This window comes from Hipposideros armiger, unplaced genomic scaffold, assembly GCF_001890085.2.
Source record: "Hipposideros armiger isolate ML-2016 unplaced genomic scaffold, ASM189008v1 scaffold_49, whole genome shotgun sequence".
NCBI classification, from domain to species: domain Eukaryota; kingdom Metazoa; phylum Chordata; class Mammalia; order Chiroptera; family Hipposideridae; genus Hipposideros; species Hipposideros armiger.
Window position 1 is genome coordinate 1,352,877 of NW_017731399.1, and position 17,613 is coordinate 1,370,489.

The 17,613-nt window shown below is 40.6% G+C and overlaps 1 protein-coding gene across 6 annotated transcripts in view; it reads right to left on the bottom strand.

Annotated features, from left to right (window-relative positions):
- Positions 1-17,613, bottom strand: part of GPATCH2L (G-patch domain containing 2 like) — a 52,321-nt gene that overhangs the window by 15,890 nt on the left and 18,818 nt on the right. For 4 of the 6 annotated variants that reach the window (XM_019640387.1, XM_019640388.1, XM_019640390.1 and 1 more), the window contains exons 4-8: positions 16,343-16,519; positions 14,376-14,455; positions 11,334-11,401; positions 10,124-10,178; positions 8,111-8,196 (exon numbers count right to left, since the gene is read on the bottom strand). In XM_019640387.1, coding sequence (XP_019495932.1) covers positions 8,111-8,196; positions 10,124-10,178; positions 11,334-11,401; positions 14,376-14,455; positions 16,343-16,519 — 466 coding nt within the window. The other 2 variants (XM_019640389.1, XM_019640392.1) reach the window with 2 other exon arrangements.

The following is a 17,613-nucleotide window of genomic DNA, read 5'->3' on the forward strand; positions in this document are numbered from 1 at the left end:
TTCTGGTTTTAAGTGAACACTAGTAATGGTCGAGTTACAGCTTGGGAAAATATATTTTCCCCTGTGAGGGCTCTGTCTCCTTGGGAAGAACCTTAGAGGACACAGGAGGATGAGAACCCAGAACAGGGCTAGGGAGAGCAAAGAGGATGGTGGGTGCTTGGAGCAAGAGGGTTTAAATAGGACAGGAAATGGAACCTGCCACGCGGTACAGCACATTCAGAACTTGTGGACAGCCCTGTTCAAGAATAAAGAACAACCTGTATGGGGTTGAAAGGGCCCCTTGTTATTCCGGGAACCTGAGTATGCGGGCAGGCGACTGCTGCAAGCCTCAGCTTCCTATTCAAGAGGTAGTTCCAATTTTGGTGAAATCCCAAATAATCCCCTATCAGTCAACTGTAGACATCAAGAACTAATGAAGGGGCCAGCCAAGTGTCTCAGTTGGTTAAGGGCGCCAGCTCTGAGCAACAGGGTCACCGGTTCGATTCCCACATGGGCCAGTGAGCTGCACCCGAGCTGAGCTGCCACAGAGCTGCCAACAGGTGGCAGGATGGCTCAGCTGGTGAGAGCACATGCTCCTCACAACAGTTGCCGGTCTGACTCCTGCATGGGATGGTGGGCTACGCCTACCCACAACTAAGATTGAACACAGCAACCTGAGCTGAGCGGCCACAAGCTGCCAACGGGAGGCCAGATGCCAACTGGACTTGGAGCTGAGCTTGCTGCGCCCTCCACAGCTAACATTGAAGGACAACAACTTGGCTGTTCCCCTTCCCCAATTCCCCAATAAAATCTTTAAAAAAAAAAAGAATGAAGGGAAGGAAAAATAAAGAGACTGACCTCCTTCCACCCCCATTTTCATTTAGGAGTATTTAACCACCTCAGGTCCTTTTTTTTTTCATGTGTTGTTTTTTAATTTGTGTTATTTTATTCAGACAGTATCACTGTCTACTCACAAGATAGAAACTGAAAAGGGACAATGCACAGGTGAGATATCACAAAGGACAGGGAAAAAGAGCCTGAGCTTCCCTTTCTCACCAACACACAGAGCCCCCTCCCTGTAGGCAGAAATGGTAGAAGATTTAACTCGATTTTTAAAAACTTTTTCAAGAGCAGCATACAGCTGGTTTTGTGTTGCAAACTATGTACTATATTTGGAGGAGAGGACCTTTCAGTTAGCTTAAGCATAACGTACACTACAAATCTCTACCAAGTTATTAAAACTTCCTCCTCTAGTGGAGTGACAAATGATTATCAGAAGGACGTATGGAGTTTCTACAAAATACACATCTCCCACCATGCTGGGGTGGGAGAAGAATCAGGAATATGTTTACAGTAATACCTTGGTTTGTGAGCATAATTAGTTTGGAAACAAATTATTCATATTGCAAGACATTGCTCATTTACCATGTTAAAATGTATTAGAAATGTTTGTTTGTCTTGCAGAACACTCGCAAACCATGTTACTCACAATCCAAGGTTTTACTGTATTTTGAAATGCCTCCTTAAAAAATATGCCAAATTCCCCAAACTAAGCTAGCCAATAAAAGAGATCTAAATGTTTAACTTAAAGAATGATTAAAATGACTATAAATTGAAATTAAAATACTGTCCCCTAGTATATAAGTAATTAACCTAGAGAGAAAAACAGGCTAGCTTGTTCTGTTTCATCTGACTGGGGCCTCAGTCTCCTTCAGGCACTGCTTCTTTCTCAGCATGAGGGCGAGGTCAGTGCTTCCCCTGAAGCATCGCATTCAGCAACATTTGCGGAAAAGAATTTATGGGGGATCTGAGCATTAAAAGCAACAAACACCCTCTTTAAATACATTCCTACTTGAGGAAAAGTCACTACATTCATATCATAAATGTGAAGGTGAATGCTGAAGATTAACAATTAATTGAAAGAGTATTCTGTCTATCCACGCATAAACACAACATTTCTATTTTATTTCTTACTGCAGGTAACTGAAAGATCAGGTGAGTTGTTAAAGCTGCACTGTTACTTAGGAAACTGGGCAGATCATTATGTCCCTGGGGCAGGAATGTACTTTTAGGGGGAAAAAAAATTACTTTGAGAAACACATGCATGTTTAATAGAACCAATGTTGGCAAAAAAATAACTGAAGTGACTGCTTTCGATTTAGAACAAAGATGTTTAGAGTCACACCTAAGGAGAGAAAACGGTCTTTATCTGCCGATGGCAAGCTAATTTAAGAAACAGTTCACCTTCAAACATCCCTCATTTTTAAAACCCATTGAAAAGTTCATGTTTTTGCATGAAGTAAAAATAAAATTTATTGTGAAAAGGTATTTTATCGTACTTTTTCTTAAACACAAACAAGTAAGTAACATCATGAAAAAATTACTGATATTTCCAAGGACTAAAGGACATACACATCGTGTATGCCAATTATTCTCCTTAATTACTAATCTATTCACCTCAGTTATTTTTAACAAAACTGTCTGCAGGCCTACCCTGTGTAATGCATTACGCGGGATGTGGAGACGGTGTACACAAGATGACTGAGCCCAGGGCCCTTCCACCGGGAGCTCACAACATAGTGAGGAAAGCTGATGCATAAAGAACTGATACAAGACACTGAGCTGTAATTAAGGAGCAAGCAAAGTGAGTGCCAGGGTAAAATGAGGGAAAACAGAATTAAATCTAGGGAAGTCGGGACACCCCTTCCTCACGTGTGATTTTATCTTCAGGGTTAACTGACATTTATTGAATACCCAGTAGGGGAAATACTTTCACATAGGAGAGGATCCTGGCCTGTGACACTACAAGCAGCGAGGGAAAGAAAACCACTTCACAATTATGGGGCACAATAGAGATCGGCCCAATAGGAAGAGTCCTGGCAATGCCATTAGTGTTTTCACTCAAAACTAACCCTCAGCAGTCTGTAACAAACTGCGCACAAGCACCTGAACACTCGCCGTAATCAGCTTCCCTTGGCGAGCCAAGGTTGACAAATCATGAAGCCGTTTCATGCCACCCACAGGAGCCGAAGAGTTTCACATCAGTTGGAAAGATGGGTATATTTCAATGGCAAAACAGAGACTGAAAATGCTGCTTCGGCTGTGAGATGCCAGCTGGCTGAGAGCTGATGCAAACGACACCGTCCAACAGAGGACAAAAGATTCAGGAACTGCAGACTATATAACTGGAAGTTCCAACAGGATTGGCAGCCCTGTGGACAATAGTACAGCAGGAACGCTTCTTCAGCGTGGCCGAAACTAAGGCGCTGAAGAGGTGAGCGAGAGCTGCTGTACATCACAGTATCTCCAACAGGTACTGGGCTAATAAACGGTTCTTTCCCCCAAGCCCTGAGGTAAAACCTGGGGCTGTTTACTATGGCTCCAAAGGTCAAAATTAATAGCATGAATTGAGGCTTCTTCTTGCTCTTTGAAACTCCTTGTCAAGTGGCACAGCCAGCTGGGCACACAACTCTGATATGCAGATCATGACGTTTGTGAACAGATAAAATGAATTACAATGAGCACAGCCTATCCTATTTCAAATCTCTAATGGGCAGGAAGGTCTCTCTCTGTTTTACCCAAACACCGTCCAAATGCCTCCTCTTATAGTCCGTTTGAGACCATTTAAGCACCTTAAGAATCTGTATCTCATTAGCAAACAGCTCTGGACGCCAACTCAAAGTCTGTAAAATTACAATTATTCTAAGGACAAGGCAGGGGAGTAACCATGTAACAAAAATAATATCAGCTACCAGTAGGTGAAACATTCAAATATGTTATTTCATTTTTATCACCACTAGCCCAATAAATACTGGTATTTCCATTTCAAAGATGAGGAAATGGAGGTATGGGGAGGTTAAGTCATTTGCCCAGGTAAAGCCAAGATTCTTACCTGGGTCTGCCTCATACTAATCTCCACTAATATGAGATTAAGAACTTAAAGAAAGAATAAATGGAAATGGTGATACATTACCAAACCACCGCCCCAAATAGAGAAAAGGTCAGGAAAGTTGGAGAAAACTCAAAACTGCCACAAGACATTCAAAAACTACAACCGGTGACTTGTGCCTCATACAGAGATGGAGCAACTGATAAGTTCTAGTTATGGTTTTCTGAGGCCATAATGGTTAGAAACGCTATCCTGCACAATCGACAAATCTCTCATTTCAGGAAAGCTGCCTACAGCACTAGCTCGTTACCATTCTCTGACTGCGTCCTTGACAGCAATACCACTGCCTCGATCAGAACACCAATCACACCATCTGCTGTTTGAGCAGCAGCAATTCTTACCACCCATACCAAGTATTACTACTTTAATAGCAACACCCCAATACCAGCAACTGAAACAACCAAACCACCACTGCCAGCTGTCCAGCTACACGTACCCCCAGCCAACAACGCCTCACATTTGTTAATCGCTGCGCGCCGGGCTCTGTGCTAAACCCATCAACCTCTTCATCACCTGCAGCAGCTCTCCAAAACTAAGAGAAGTCCAGTGTTCTACCTCCCACAAGGAATCGTGCTCACAGCATCAAAGCACAGAGCTCATGCCAATTATAAAATGGGATTTCCTATTAAGCAAATTACAGAGAAGCAGTCATAAAGCCATATGCATTTAGGGCAATAGTTCTTAACCCCAGCTGCATACTGGAAGTCACCTGGGAGCTTTAAAATAATGCCAATGCCTAGGCCTCATCCCAGACCAATTAAATCATAATCTTAGGAAGTGGGGTCCAGCATGGATTTATTTTTTAAAGCTTCTCAGGTGATTCCAAAGTGCAGCCAGGGTCGAAAACCCCCAAATGTAAGTATTTCTGGAGTGGTATTTCTGAAAAGCCATTAACCCACATATCTATTAGGTGGCACAAACACCACAAAGACTCCCTCTCCCATCCACTGCACCTGCCATCTGGGCTGTATTAAAATGATACATCAATAAAATGATCTCTTAAAATCACGGTCCTATTATTTCTTTGTTTACAGCCATGAAACACTAAACAAGAGGGTACCTTGAGGTCACTCGCAGCCCCCCAGCGACCCCCAGGCCTGGCGCTGAGAACCAGAGCTGTGTAATGCTCTAGCAATGAAGAGGCAGTTAAGGGGCCCTCCCTCTCGTGCAGGTGAGTGTGTGGTTCTGTGGCCCTGGCCATGCCCAAGCAGGAAGCAGCCTCAGCTCAATAACCTGACAGGAGGAAACCTTCACAGATCAGGCATGATTATCAAACTCTTTGTGCTCTTAAAGCAGAGTAATTATAGGCATGTGAAAAAAGGAAAGCACTCCCCGAGGAACTCTTCCTCACACACTTCCCAAGAGGCACCAGGGCCATTAAAAATTCCATGATGAAGAGGAAAAACAGCCTGGGAACAGCCAGGAGGCAATACAGCAAATTAATACACCAGCCCTCCTTGGGGAAAGCTGTGATAAAACAGGAAACACTTCTCTCTTCGCAAAATAAAATTATACCACTAATGATAACATAGTCACCACACACACACAAATCGTTCTAATGATGGGTGTGAAATTCCCAATGCTGCCCAGATGCTTTGAAAGAAATCTTTTCCTACTACAGATAAAACGGAACAAGAAAAAGTAAAATTTCCATTCGAAACAGTTTTTAATACAGTCATTCACCGGCCTGTTCCCTACCACCGCCGCTCTGTAACATTCTCCTTCCGAGGTGCCAGGTTTGGGTAAACGGTCCACTCTTCACAAAGCCCCCCACCATGCAGTTCTCAATCCACTCTCATCAGTGGGCCAAGCCAAGGCTAGACTGCTCCTTCTCTACTTGCCCCTTGCCGGGCAGGGACCCCGCTATTTCACAGGAATGAGAGGAGCCCCAGGAGCTCATTACTCCATCAACCACCTTTTCTAAAAACGGCACAGAGGTCACTTGTGCTGGCCATTTCCCACAGATGAGCGGCTGCCAAACTATTGATTGTGCAGCCTCATGAGTGAAAGATCTAAGCAAACATGCCTTATGTGACACACACACATAAAACAAGAATATGTGCTGCTAGACTAATATACGTACAATTTAAAACAAAAAAAAAATTTAAGGATAAGAAAATAAATAAATGTAAGTTTCAAAATGTTCTCCCCCTACCACACAGAGAGCCTCCATGTGGCAACCCACTCTGTACCCACTACCCTGGAAAGGATGTCTGGGAAGACAAGCATACGCTGTAGGCGTCCAATTCTCTCGCCTCGCTCTTGGTGAAGTCTAAAGCAATAAGCAGTATTTGCCTAGAGTTGAGGGCACCAGAAGCACAGCCTAGGCTTCCCTGTGTTTCCAAGTCTAGCCACAAGCACTGCCAGCAAGAGAATGAAGATAATGATGTGGGTAATGAGATACACAAAGACACAAGAAGCTGACACCCACTCCAGCCAGGAAGCTTAAAGGCAACAGGAAACCTGGTAAAAGCCTGGCTACCAGTCTCAGCACAGCACAGCTCTCGGTGGCAGAGGTAAAGGAAGGCAGGCAAATAATCCCCTTTCAGCATCGGGCACGATACGGTGCTACTTACAGTCTTCCCAAAGGGGATACAGGGCCATTATTGTATTTGGTATTAAGACAAACGCTAGAGGACTGCTTTCCTATGGATTTAAATCTTGTGTCTTCCAAGATAGCTGAACACCACCTCCTCTAAGAAAGCCTCCTGGGCCTCTGAGTTAGGACCCCTCCTCTGCACTTCCTATCATTCTGGGGCACACCTTTGTGCCCTTATCACTCCATATTATAATTGTCAATTTCCACACCTGACTTTCCCCTGAGAATGTGAGCTCCTTAAGGGCAGTACCTAAACAAAGCCTGGCACATAGTAGGGAGTCAGCAAATGTTGAATTAATGAACAATGAATAAACCACATGCTACTGAAGAAAAGGCCTTACAGGAGTTTATGATCATCCCACAATTTTCGACTTTCCTAGTAACATCATTTGTGATGGGCTCTTTTCAAAAGACTTTCCTCATTAAAATACTACTCGAGTAGGTTTGGCAGCAGGTTACAGTGCAATTTATTGTTATAGCCCATAGTGGAAGTTCTAATTGTACCCATGAAAGAGTAACTTCTTTGTGTAGCCTGCACCCCAAATCTATGAACATTTCCATTTAAGAACATATTAGAAAGAAAAAAATCATCAGAACCTCAGGAAGAAATTCTTTGTGCCACCAGAAATAATGAAAGTTCTGTGGTTCAGCCTAGTAGCTGCTCTTTTGTACATAATAACCCTGCTAGGGGATGCTACAATTAAAACCATATTTACTTCACATGTCACCTAACAAGAGAATATATACTGAGAGGCACTAAATTTATTCTGCTATGTAGGTGCAGGATTCATTCTGACAAATATATACTAAATCCCTAGCAAGTGCCAGGCACTGTGTTAGGTGCTGGGGTGTGTAAGGAAACAAGACAAGGTCCCCGCACTTTCAAGTTTATATTCTAGTGAGAGAGATGGTGGGGAGAAAGTAAGGGAGGAAAAACCCAATAAACAAAGTCACTACAGACTATGATAAAAGCACTAAAGAAAAGCAATAGATAACAAGCAGCGTGGTAGACATGGCCCCTTTAGATAGGATGGTGTGAGAGTCCTCCCTGAGGAGGTGGCCCAAGCTGACATGAGGAGCCAACCATGGGAACTGCTCTAAGATGGCAGTCTGGGCAAAGGGACACGTGGGAAGGTTCAGAGGCAGGAAAGGGCTGCTATTTTTGAAAAACAAAATGGATTCCCTAGTGCAGCTGGATCTTTCCCCGGAGAGGAAGAAGAGGTTTATGAAAGGAGTTTGGACATGCAGGCAGAAGTCAGATTATGCAGGGTTTTGCAGGTCATGGCAAGGGCCATTCATAATGTGCTTTGAAGATGGGCTTGTAGCAGAAGAAATATGAAATATGAGGCAGAAGACTTAGGTCAAAGTGGAAACTTAAATCACATACTAGACACATGACCACAGGAAAGATACCTCGCCACTCTGCCTCAGCTTCTGCATCTGTAAAACGTGTAATGACCTCTAAAGGCTGCTGTGAAGATTAAATGGGATACTAAACACGAACATACTTTAAAGTTTAAAAAGTGTGGTAAGAAAGAAAGCTGGTATTGTCTGGGAGAAGACAGCCACCAGAAGACAATTACCTGGCAGAGCAGTGTGCAGGTGAGCACCTTCGGTGAGAGGCATCAGCAAGAACGTCCAGGGAATAAAGAGGAGAAAGGGGATTAAACTGCAAAAATAAAGAAGATTATTTTACTAAGGCTTATATGAAGCAGACCTGATCATCAAGGGTACCCTGCTATCTGATTACTTTTCCCCTTTGACTGTTCAACTCTTGCTATACCACAGACACCATTCAATAAAATTATACACATCCAATAGTGTACCCATGAATATAGCATACCTCATCTACCACACCTCAAAAAAAGACTATTCTTTGGTAAACAACAATTTTCAAAAACCTCTGATACACAATAATTACTTCAATGGCAAAAGATAGTATAGTTGACCCTTGAACAACGCCAGAGTTAGGGGTGCCAACCCCTGGCTCCTTCAAAAATCTGAGTACAACTTTTGACTCACAAAAATTTAGCTACTAATAGCCTACTGTTGACTAGAAGCCTTACTGATACATAAACAGTAGATTAACGCATATTTTGTATGTTATATGTATTATATACTGTTTTCCTACAAGAAAGTAAGCTAGAACAGAGAAAATGTTATTAAGAAAATCATAAAGAAAATATATTTATAGCCTTTAAAAAAAAATCTGTGTATAAGTGGACCCACACAGTTCAAGCCCGTGTTGTTCAAGGGTCAACTGTACGTTATAACTGACACAATGGGAACTTATGCCTACTGATTATCAGTTCTTGTTTCCAAGAAGACTAGCATGAAATCACCTTTCCATTTCCTTATCCTGGCGAATGTTTCCAGTGGTTAGCACATATCAGCAGCATAGTGTGATGGAAACAGAACTCGAGTAAGAATTAGAGTGCCTAACATTGAGTTCTGGTCTACCACTGAGTTGCCCTGTATTAAAAACTACATAATCCCTCTGAGCTTTACTACCCTCATCGGTGAAATGGGTGTCTCGCTGTCTTCCCTATTTTACAGGATTCTTGTGAGGGCTAAATGAAACACTGCTTTCAGTTTATAAAGTAATTTCAGTTTCTCTTCTATAAAACATTTGTCACCTCAAAACATGGTTGAGAGGATCAAAAGGGATACTATATATAAAAGTACCTCACTTTATGTTTGTTAGTTTTCTTTGGACTTTCTCCACAATAAATAAACCTCCCCAAATTTACTCTGAATGGTAATTTCAAAAGGAGTTAAAAGAATACAAACTACAGAACTGCTCTCGAAGTCAGAGGTTCCAGTCCCTGTTCTAAGAGCTCTATGACTTGAGACAATTTGTTCAAATCTCATCCGTAAATAACAGATCTGGACAAGGTGTGCTCCAAAGGTCCCCTTCTGCCTTTAGGTCCTCTGATGCAAACACAATTTAGCATCTAGCTTAGAGTTCCCCTAACTGCATCTCTCACAACCCCTTAATAACTTTTTCCTTATCTGCCCACCACCTGCACTATTTACTTCATATTTGTATATTAATTATTATTCAGCCTTGTCCTTACTATATTTCTATGAAACAAGTTTGATATGATTACATCTATTTTATAACTAATCACCAAGATAAGGCAACCTCTCTCCCTCCAAAAATCAAAAGCTTCAACATAAAGGAACACAGCCACTGTCAGTAATTTTAACACACCCTGCAAAGGACAAGATGTGCCAAAGGCTCCCTCAGGGGGTGGCGGGGCACAAGACTTAGAGGACAAGGCTCTATGGCCTCGACCCCACTTTCACCCAAAGCAACTCTACCCTCTTCTGCTTCGTATGTTTAGGCTTCAACACTGAACTTCTCAGCAGAGGATTCTGATGTTTAAACCATAGCAGGTGAGGTTCATTTGGATTTCTTACTGCAAAGTTCAAAACTAAAATAAAAATGGGATTCCTATGAAATGCATGTTACAAGTAATAAAGATCACAGCTGACCCTAACAAGAATAACAAGTTCTTATCAGTGGATATCGAATATTCTTGGAAAATGGTCCTCCAAGAAAGTCCAAATAACATAGGGAACAGGAACCTTACCTCATGTGCACAAGCAGAAATGTGAGGAAAATCAGAAGCCAACGCTTTATTCTTTCTAAAGAAAAGGAAACCAAACGATAAAATAAAGATGACAAAGAAAAAATCTTACCTGATTTCGTTCTCTTTTTCCAGCTGATGGTAACCAGAAACTAAAGAGAGGGAGAGAATAACAGGAAAGAAAACGGTAAAGGAAGTGGTAGGAAAATCAGAGAGGAGTAGAAGATAAAAAGATTTTGGGATAATGAAGTAAAGACAAAGAAAGAAACAGGAAAAAGATGGAATCAAAGGAGAAAAGAACAGAGATGTTAAATGTGTATGAACTTTATTGCAGAAAATAACTCTTCAAAGAAAAAAGCCTTGTAATGGAATGTAGAAGGCTAGCCACTCTAAAAATAAACCCAAGATTATGGTGTGACACCAATGCACTCTCAGCTGTGCAGCGACAACAGGATCCCCAACTCAACAAGGGCATAAAATACACGTACATCTTGCTTATTTTGTAAATTAAAAATTTGACCAAGCTAGACAGGTATAGGACCATAACTGGATATTGATGAGGACATGTACAGGCGACATCAAACAGCCAATCATGTTAGGGGTTGCAGCTGTCACGAGAAAGGGTGGAATGATTTTCCAATAGCTACACACAGGCTTTTTAGTGCACTCATCAGAGTAGTTAGGACAAAAAAATATTTCTCTATATAGAGGTCTAAAAATGGGAAGAGAATATAAGAGAATATAGAGGCAATCACTCATTTTGAAAAAAAAAAATTAAGAGACAGAAAGATGAGCTTAAGATATAATGTCCCTTCGCTCAAGAGTGCAAGCTCTGAGCAACAGCGGTTCAAGTCCTGGCCCGAGCTGAGCTGCCGTTGAGCTGCCAAGAGGTGGCAGGATGGCTCAGCTAAAAAACAAACAAACAAACAAAAAAACAGAAAAAAAGAAGATATAATGTCCTTATTGGAGGCTACTTTTATAATGCAGCACCTATACGTATAAGAAGCAAAGAAATGAAAACTAGTCTAGAAAGGAAAAAAAATCACTTTCATAGGTTTAGGGTATTAGCCATTTTAACTGTTATAAAGTACAAATCTTTAAGATCTCCTCTTTCAGCTCTAAAGTTGGATTTCTAGGTTCCTTCATAAAACTTCCCTCTACCTCCTTCTCCAAGGAACAGACTAGAAGAGCCAGTAAATCCAAAAGCACTTACTCTTTCTGCCGAGAGTCACTAATGATGTGGCCTATCCTCTCAGCACCCAAAGTACTTATGTTGGTCTCCTGAAAACACAAGGAAGAGAAGACAAGAGTGTCATCCAACCACAGAAACAAATACATAAAGCACTTCTGTCATCAAGCTCACACCTTCCCATCACTGCGCCAGCAACCTCAAAGGCACATGTCAAACGTCAATGTTAACATCCAACAGCAATTATATTTCTTTTATGAGAATCTATCTTACAAATATTTCTTGTTAGCCTAGACTTAAATTCCTCTAGTGTTCCAAAAAAGTCATTATAAACATTGTTTACTATATAGTATTTTAACATAGTAATACCGCCTATAGTTATTAAAGTATATATAATAGAAATGAAAACACTTTTAAAAACATCCAACAGCAGCCAATTTTTAACAGGCCAACACATCAAGCTCTCTGGAGTCACATGATTATAGCCCAATCAGCCTTCATAATGGACACTTACAAAGTGCTCACTGGTAACAAACGCCTAAATATCTGCTGACTAAATGTATTCACATCAAAAGACCTTTGTAACTTACAAAAATTGTCACCCTGTATTTTGTCTGTTAAATGTCATTTCTTAAAGTAAAAATAGAAGTCTGTATAAATTGGTTCTTAAATTGGGGGTTCTCAAGATTGTAATATGAAATCTTACCCATTAACCACAAGCAATTCAGAAACCAATCATCTCCCCAAAACTGGAAAATGGCAGAAGACGCTCACCCTTCATTTAACTTGAGTACATTTACAATGAATATCTATCGCAGTTCCTGGGGAAGTACGCCAACAGTACATGAGTAAGAGTTACGCATATATGAGTAAGTGTTAAGATGAGTGAGCATAAGTTATGGGCGTCAATGTCAAGAATGTCAAACCTGTTATTCACACACATTTGTTCCTGAGCAAATATTATTATCTGTACTCATCTAATGTGTGATTAGCTTAAACATTAGGATGCACATTTTAGCAGAACTGGCTATAGAAAAATTAATTGGAGGTCTGGTTCTGGGCAAGAGTGGTGCTAAATGAAAAGGTTTCGCATGTTGTATTCTTCATATTCTTCATCCCTTACGCAGATGCCTCCTAGTCACAGATGCAGCCATGGTAGTGGGGCCAAGGGAAAAGATGGGTGAAAAATGAGCTATTTGTTACAGCAGAAAAATTAAGTTAAAGTGCCGTAATGTTTAAATTTACAGTTTATTACTGTGTAAATTACAAGCAGTACTTTGCGTAATTAGCAGCTCGCTGGCAGGGAGCTGTGAATGAAACTCATTATTTATGATCACAATTTAGAAACAGAGAAGAGAGATGGGGGAGGGGGAAGAATGGGGGCAAAAGAGTGACCTCTGCTAGAAATGACAAATATCACTTTAAGGCGATGAAGATGAATTAAACAAGTAAATATTGTTCTATTCATCGAAAATCCTTAGAGACACCTAATAGGCCCTCGTTTCCTTCCTTAAAGGGGCCTTCCAGATGAACTGATTCACTTCCCTAGAAGTGGAAGACTCTTATAGGAGAGAAACAAAGTAAGGGAGGTGGTAGGGAGGATATTATCGGTCTAGCCTTACCAATAAAGAGGAAAAAAAAAAAGAAAAGAAAAAAAATCAAACCATCTTTCTGCTTCTCATTCCCATCCTGCTTCCCTCCACCCCACGTACTCACTCCTACCCTGCTGGCTGTCAAGAATAAGCACCCAGAATAGCAAAAGCACCTTTTTATTGTCAGTAAAAGGAGTGATCCAAAAGAAGGCATCATTCTTCCAATAATCAAATGTCTTTCTAATTAGAAATTGAATTTAAAGAGAAAAAGAATCTGAGTTCAGGGGCAGCTGGTTAGCTCAGTTGGTTAGAGAGCAGTGCTCATAACACCAAGGTTGCTGGTTCGATCCCCACATGGGCCACCAAGTTGCGCCCTCCACAACTAAATTAAATTGGAGCTAATGGGTCCTGGAAAAACACACTGTTCCCCAATAAAAATAAATAAATAAATAAAAAGAATCTGAGTTCATCTGGAAATCAACAGCCTCATTTCTTTGGCATGGCTAAAATGTCAAAAAGCTGTTCCTTGATTAAACTATAAAATAGTAGCTTCTCTGAGGGCAGCCAAACTGCGGGTCTGACCACTGTATCCCTGGCTTGGCACAGAGCCTGCCACAGAGTAGGCATTCTAAATGCTTATGGAGTCAACAAATAAATTAATGATCTAAAATGACTCTCCCTTCCTTACTCTTTGTCCACCACCATCTTCTCTGACTGAGTATAAGCCCCAATCTTAACCCATTTTCAGTCTCAAAGCTAAATTAAAAAGTAAATATAATAATTTTAAAATTTTAAAGAAAAAAGAGAAGTAAAATTTGGGTTCAATTCTATACTCTGACACTTCTATGTGGACATCAGACATTACTGAACTTTTTTGAACCCAAGTTTTCCTCAGCTGCTAAAGGGGAATATCACCTCTTTACAAGGTTTTTGGGAGGGTTAAATTAACTGAGTGCGTAGCACAGGCCCTGGCATAGGGAGAACTGAGTAAGTGGCAGATATTCCTCCCTCATGGCCAATGAGGGGTTTTGAAGTTTGAGAACAGGTTTTTATCCAGTTTTTTCTTTTTGATGAATTCTAAAATAAAAGACCAAAGTTAGGATAGAAGAAGCACTCATGAATTCAGAAGGAGTCATAAAGAAGCCAACAGTATTTTAACTTACATAATAATAATATCAGATTAATCAATAAAAGATACAAGAGACAGAGATCAAGCCTGTAGATTGACAGGCAATAGATACTCTCATGACAGTGTTTGCTTTGTCGGGACTTCTGTATGAAGTAAGCGTCATCTTTTATGTGTATATCCATTCATATCCTACATAATGTTCACTCTTGTGAACTCGCGAAATATTCCAATTGGCTTCATTAACTCCAGGGAGTTCTGCAGCACCTCTGATTATCAAGAGGGTACACAAATCCCACAGGAAGTGTTACCCTCCCTCTGAGCCTAGTGAATAGTGAGAGCTATCACCTTCCCAACAAGCCTTCTTCGCCCCTTTCTGAGGCATCGAGCTGCAGCTCCAGGCAGACGATTCAAGCGAGCATGGTACCCTAAAAAAAAGAAGTCCTCAGTCACTGAATGTGGAAGATACATTAACACCAGAGGCCTCCCCACCCCAAACTGCCCCTAGGATGTTACCAGACTGACCCTTAAACTAGTATCACTATGCTATTTATCGGGGATTTAATATTCCCATGTCTCTGTCACCAGCAGTATGATCTTCGGCATGTCATTTATCTTTGACCTAGGCGTCCTTGTCTATAAAAGAGGGATACCACTTACTGAGTCCTGCCTTATGGGGGTGCTTTGAAACCCAAAGAAATTGCACATGGAAGGTATTTTATAAATTGAAAAAAAAAGACACAAATATAAGGTACTATCAACAATTTCTAACTATAAGTTAAATGCTAGTTATTACTCAAAAACATTCTAATTTAAGAAATAATGGTAAAAATAGCATGTATAATATAACCCCATTTTTCTAACTGCTGGATGTGTGCTACACATAAAAAAGACAACTGGAAGAACCACACCAAAATGTTACCAGTGACACTGTCTCTGGGTGTGGGACTACAGGCCATTTTAAGTTTCTTCTTCTAATTCTTGCTTATTTGTGTGTATTTTACGTGGTCCATAAAGAACTTTTAGAAATGGTCATTAAATGTCCAATTAATGTTACGAAGGCAGCAAACAACATGCCTCAGCAAGACAGTAGTCTTTACCAAGAACCAATTTCTCTGAGAAGGCCTTTCAATTACCCAAATTAAACGAAACGGTATAGAAAAGGAGTTTCCAGCTCTTAGTGTAATTCTGATAACTAACTAACTGGCTTGGTATTGATCACTGGGAATGCTAGAATCATAAATTTATAGAACTAAAAGAAACCTCTGAAACAGTTTTGTTTAATGTCACAGTACCTTAAATGACCCTGACATCCCAAAGAAATGAAGGGACAGTCACAGAACAAGGTAGACAGCCCCAGGGAGTTGACCACATTTCCTTCTCCCTGTCCTAGGCTCTTTCCACCCCACCTTGCTACATCATAATGGAAGGAAAAGCAAAAGGAAGGGTTATCTATTTGTGTTGAAGTCCACAACAGTAGAATTATTAAAATAAAAATTTTAGGGGTGGTAGAAGAAGGTAAATGGGGTCAAATATATGGTAATGGAAGGAAAAAACTGACTCTGGGTGGTAACACACAATGTGATAGATGATGTATTACAGAATTGTACACTTGAAACCTATGTAATTTTACGAACCACTGTCAACCCCATAAATTTTTTTTTCTTTCTTTTTTTATCAGGGGAGAGCGCGAACGCAGTCCCCCACTACCACAAATTATGCAGTCGAGTTTCCCACATTTGGGGAAATCGCAGGGGTCAGCACATCCGGAGTGCAATGGATAAGCCTCGCCCTGGGAAAACCACCTTCGTGATCATGGTGTCTCCCCTGCCAGGTAAGTATAACCCCATAAATTTTAATAAAAAATTTTTTAAAGAATATTTTTACATCATCCATTCAAAAAATGCGATTATACCTTGATGTGAATGTTCTTACAGAAATCTGTTCTCTTCCAAGATCCAATACTTCAGGCTTCCAGTGAGCACTCAACAGCCCACCAGTTTCACAGCAGGATAAACGGCCATGACACGATTGCTGTACACTTCCTAAATCTGGCACAAGTGGCAACGACAAGCTGAAGGAATGCCCTGGTAATATATATATATCCCAAGAGTCTCCAAGGATTGATTTAAGGTAAGACTGGAGAGAACCTCAAGCTTTGAGACTCATCTTGAATCCTCTAAAAAAGTCCCTGGACTAGCTCCAAAATTCAGGTAATGTGTGCAGAGAGGCAGGAGCATGTATACCATGAGATGCTTTATCTCTAAAGAGATCCATAGAAGTGTGAAGTGTATTTTGGTCTCCTGAGAACTCACCTCTTTGAGCTGGCCGAGAAGGTAAAAGGAACGTGGAATCTGAAAGTTTATCGAGTCCAGAATCCATTCTTTCTACTTCCGAGCAATGATCAGGAGCCCACTTGGGCAGGAGATTAGGGACAGTGAATCCTGGGACACATTCTCCTTCATAGAACCAGTCACTCTGCTCATCATCCCCTAAAGTAAAGAGATTGTTTCATAAGCTGGAATGTTAATATGCTCTATCAAAAACCAAATGTAAGGATGACTTCTCGTGCTATAGGTTTAATTATGCTTTTAAAATCAAGTCAAAGTACAAAAAATTATCTTGAGTCTTCTTGGTCCATATTATAATGAAAACTGGGATATCAAACTAGTTGCACATAAATGTCATCATGTGTTATGCTGGACTGTTTTTAAGAGTAAAAACGAATAAAGCTACCATTTACTAAGCTATTAAGGCTGTATTACCTACCAGGGTCCATGCTAAAAATCTGTAACTATGTTACCTCTTGCAAACCTTACACTAACTCCAACTTACAAATGCGGCAACTCAAGCCCAAAGAAGTCCAGGTCAAGGTCAATAAATGATGAAGGTGGAATTTGAACTCAAAGCCTAACTCACTCCAAATCCTGTACCACAAAAATAAACTGCCTCCCTTGTCCTCTTCTCAGCAGAATAAATGAACTGGGGGATTCAAAACCCACAAATGTTTCTCAATTCAAAACTAGCTTTTCCTAAGGGACTTCTTGCTATATTTGCGTTTCTCATAATAGCTGAATGAAGAATGTATACCCATACCTCGTTTTTTCCTTGGTACTTCATTAATGGGACAGAAAATCATCTTGACACTAACAATCCAAGTTAACAGGAAAAAAATAACTACAGAGACAAATAATATATTCCCTCAAGGCTTGTCAAGAAGTTATACCATTTGCCCAAGGCCATACTTTTCAGTAATGACAAAGTCAAGACTAGACCCATATATCCGTACTCTCGATTCAGACTTCTATTGGCTACAATGGTGACATCTCAGTTTCCAATAGATTTATTCCTGCCAACAAAGAGTAAGACAGATAACTTTAGGTCTGCCACCCACCCCTCTTTCAAAATAGCAAGGATGAAGAAAATTATTACAAGAATATCTAAAGAGTTCATAATGCGTTCATTCTCTAGTGTATACTGGATCCCAGGGAAGCTGCTCAGGACATGACAACCCCATGAATATTCATGGACCACTAACATCAGGATAATAATAACTTATTATTAATAATAACCGTGGAGATCACTA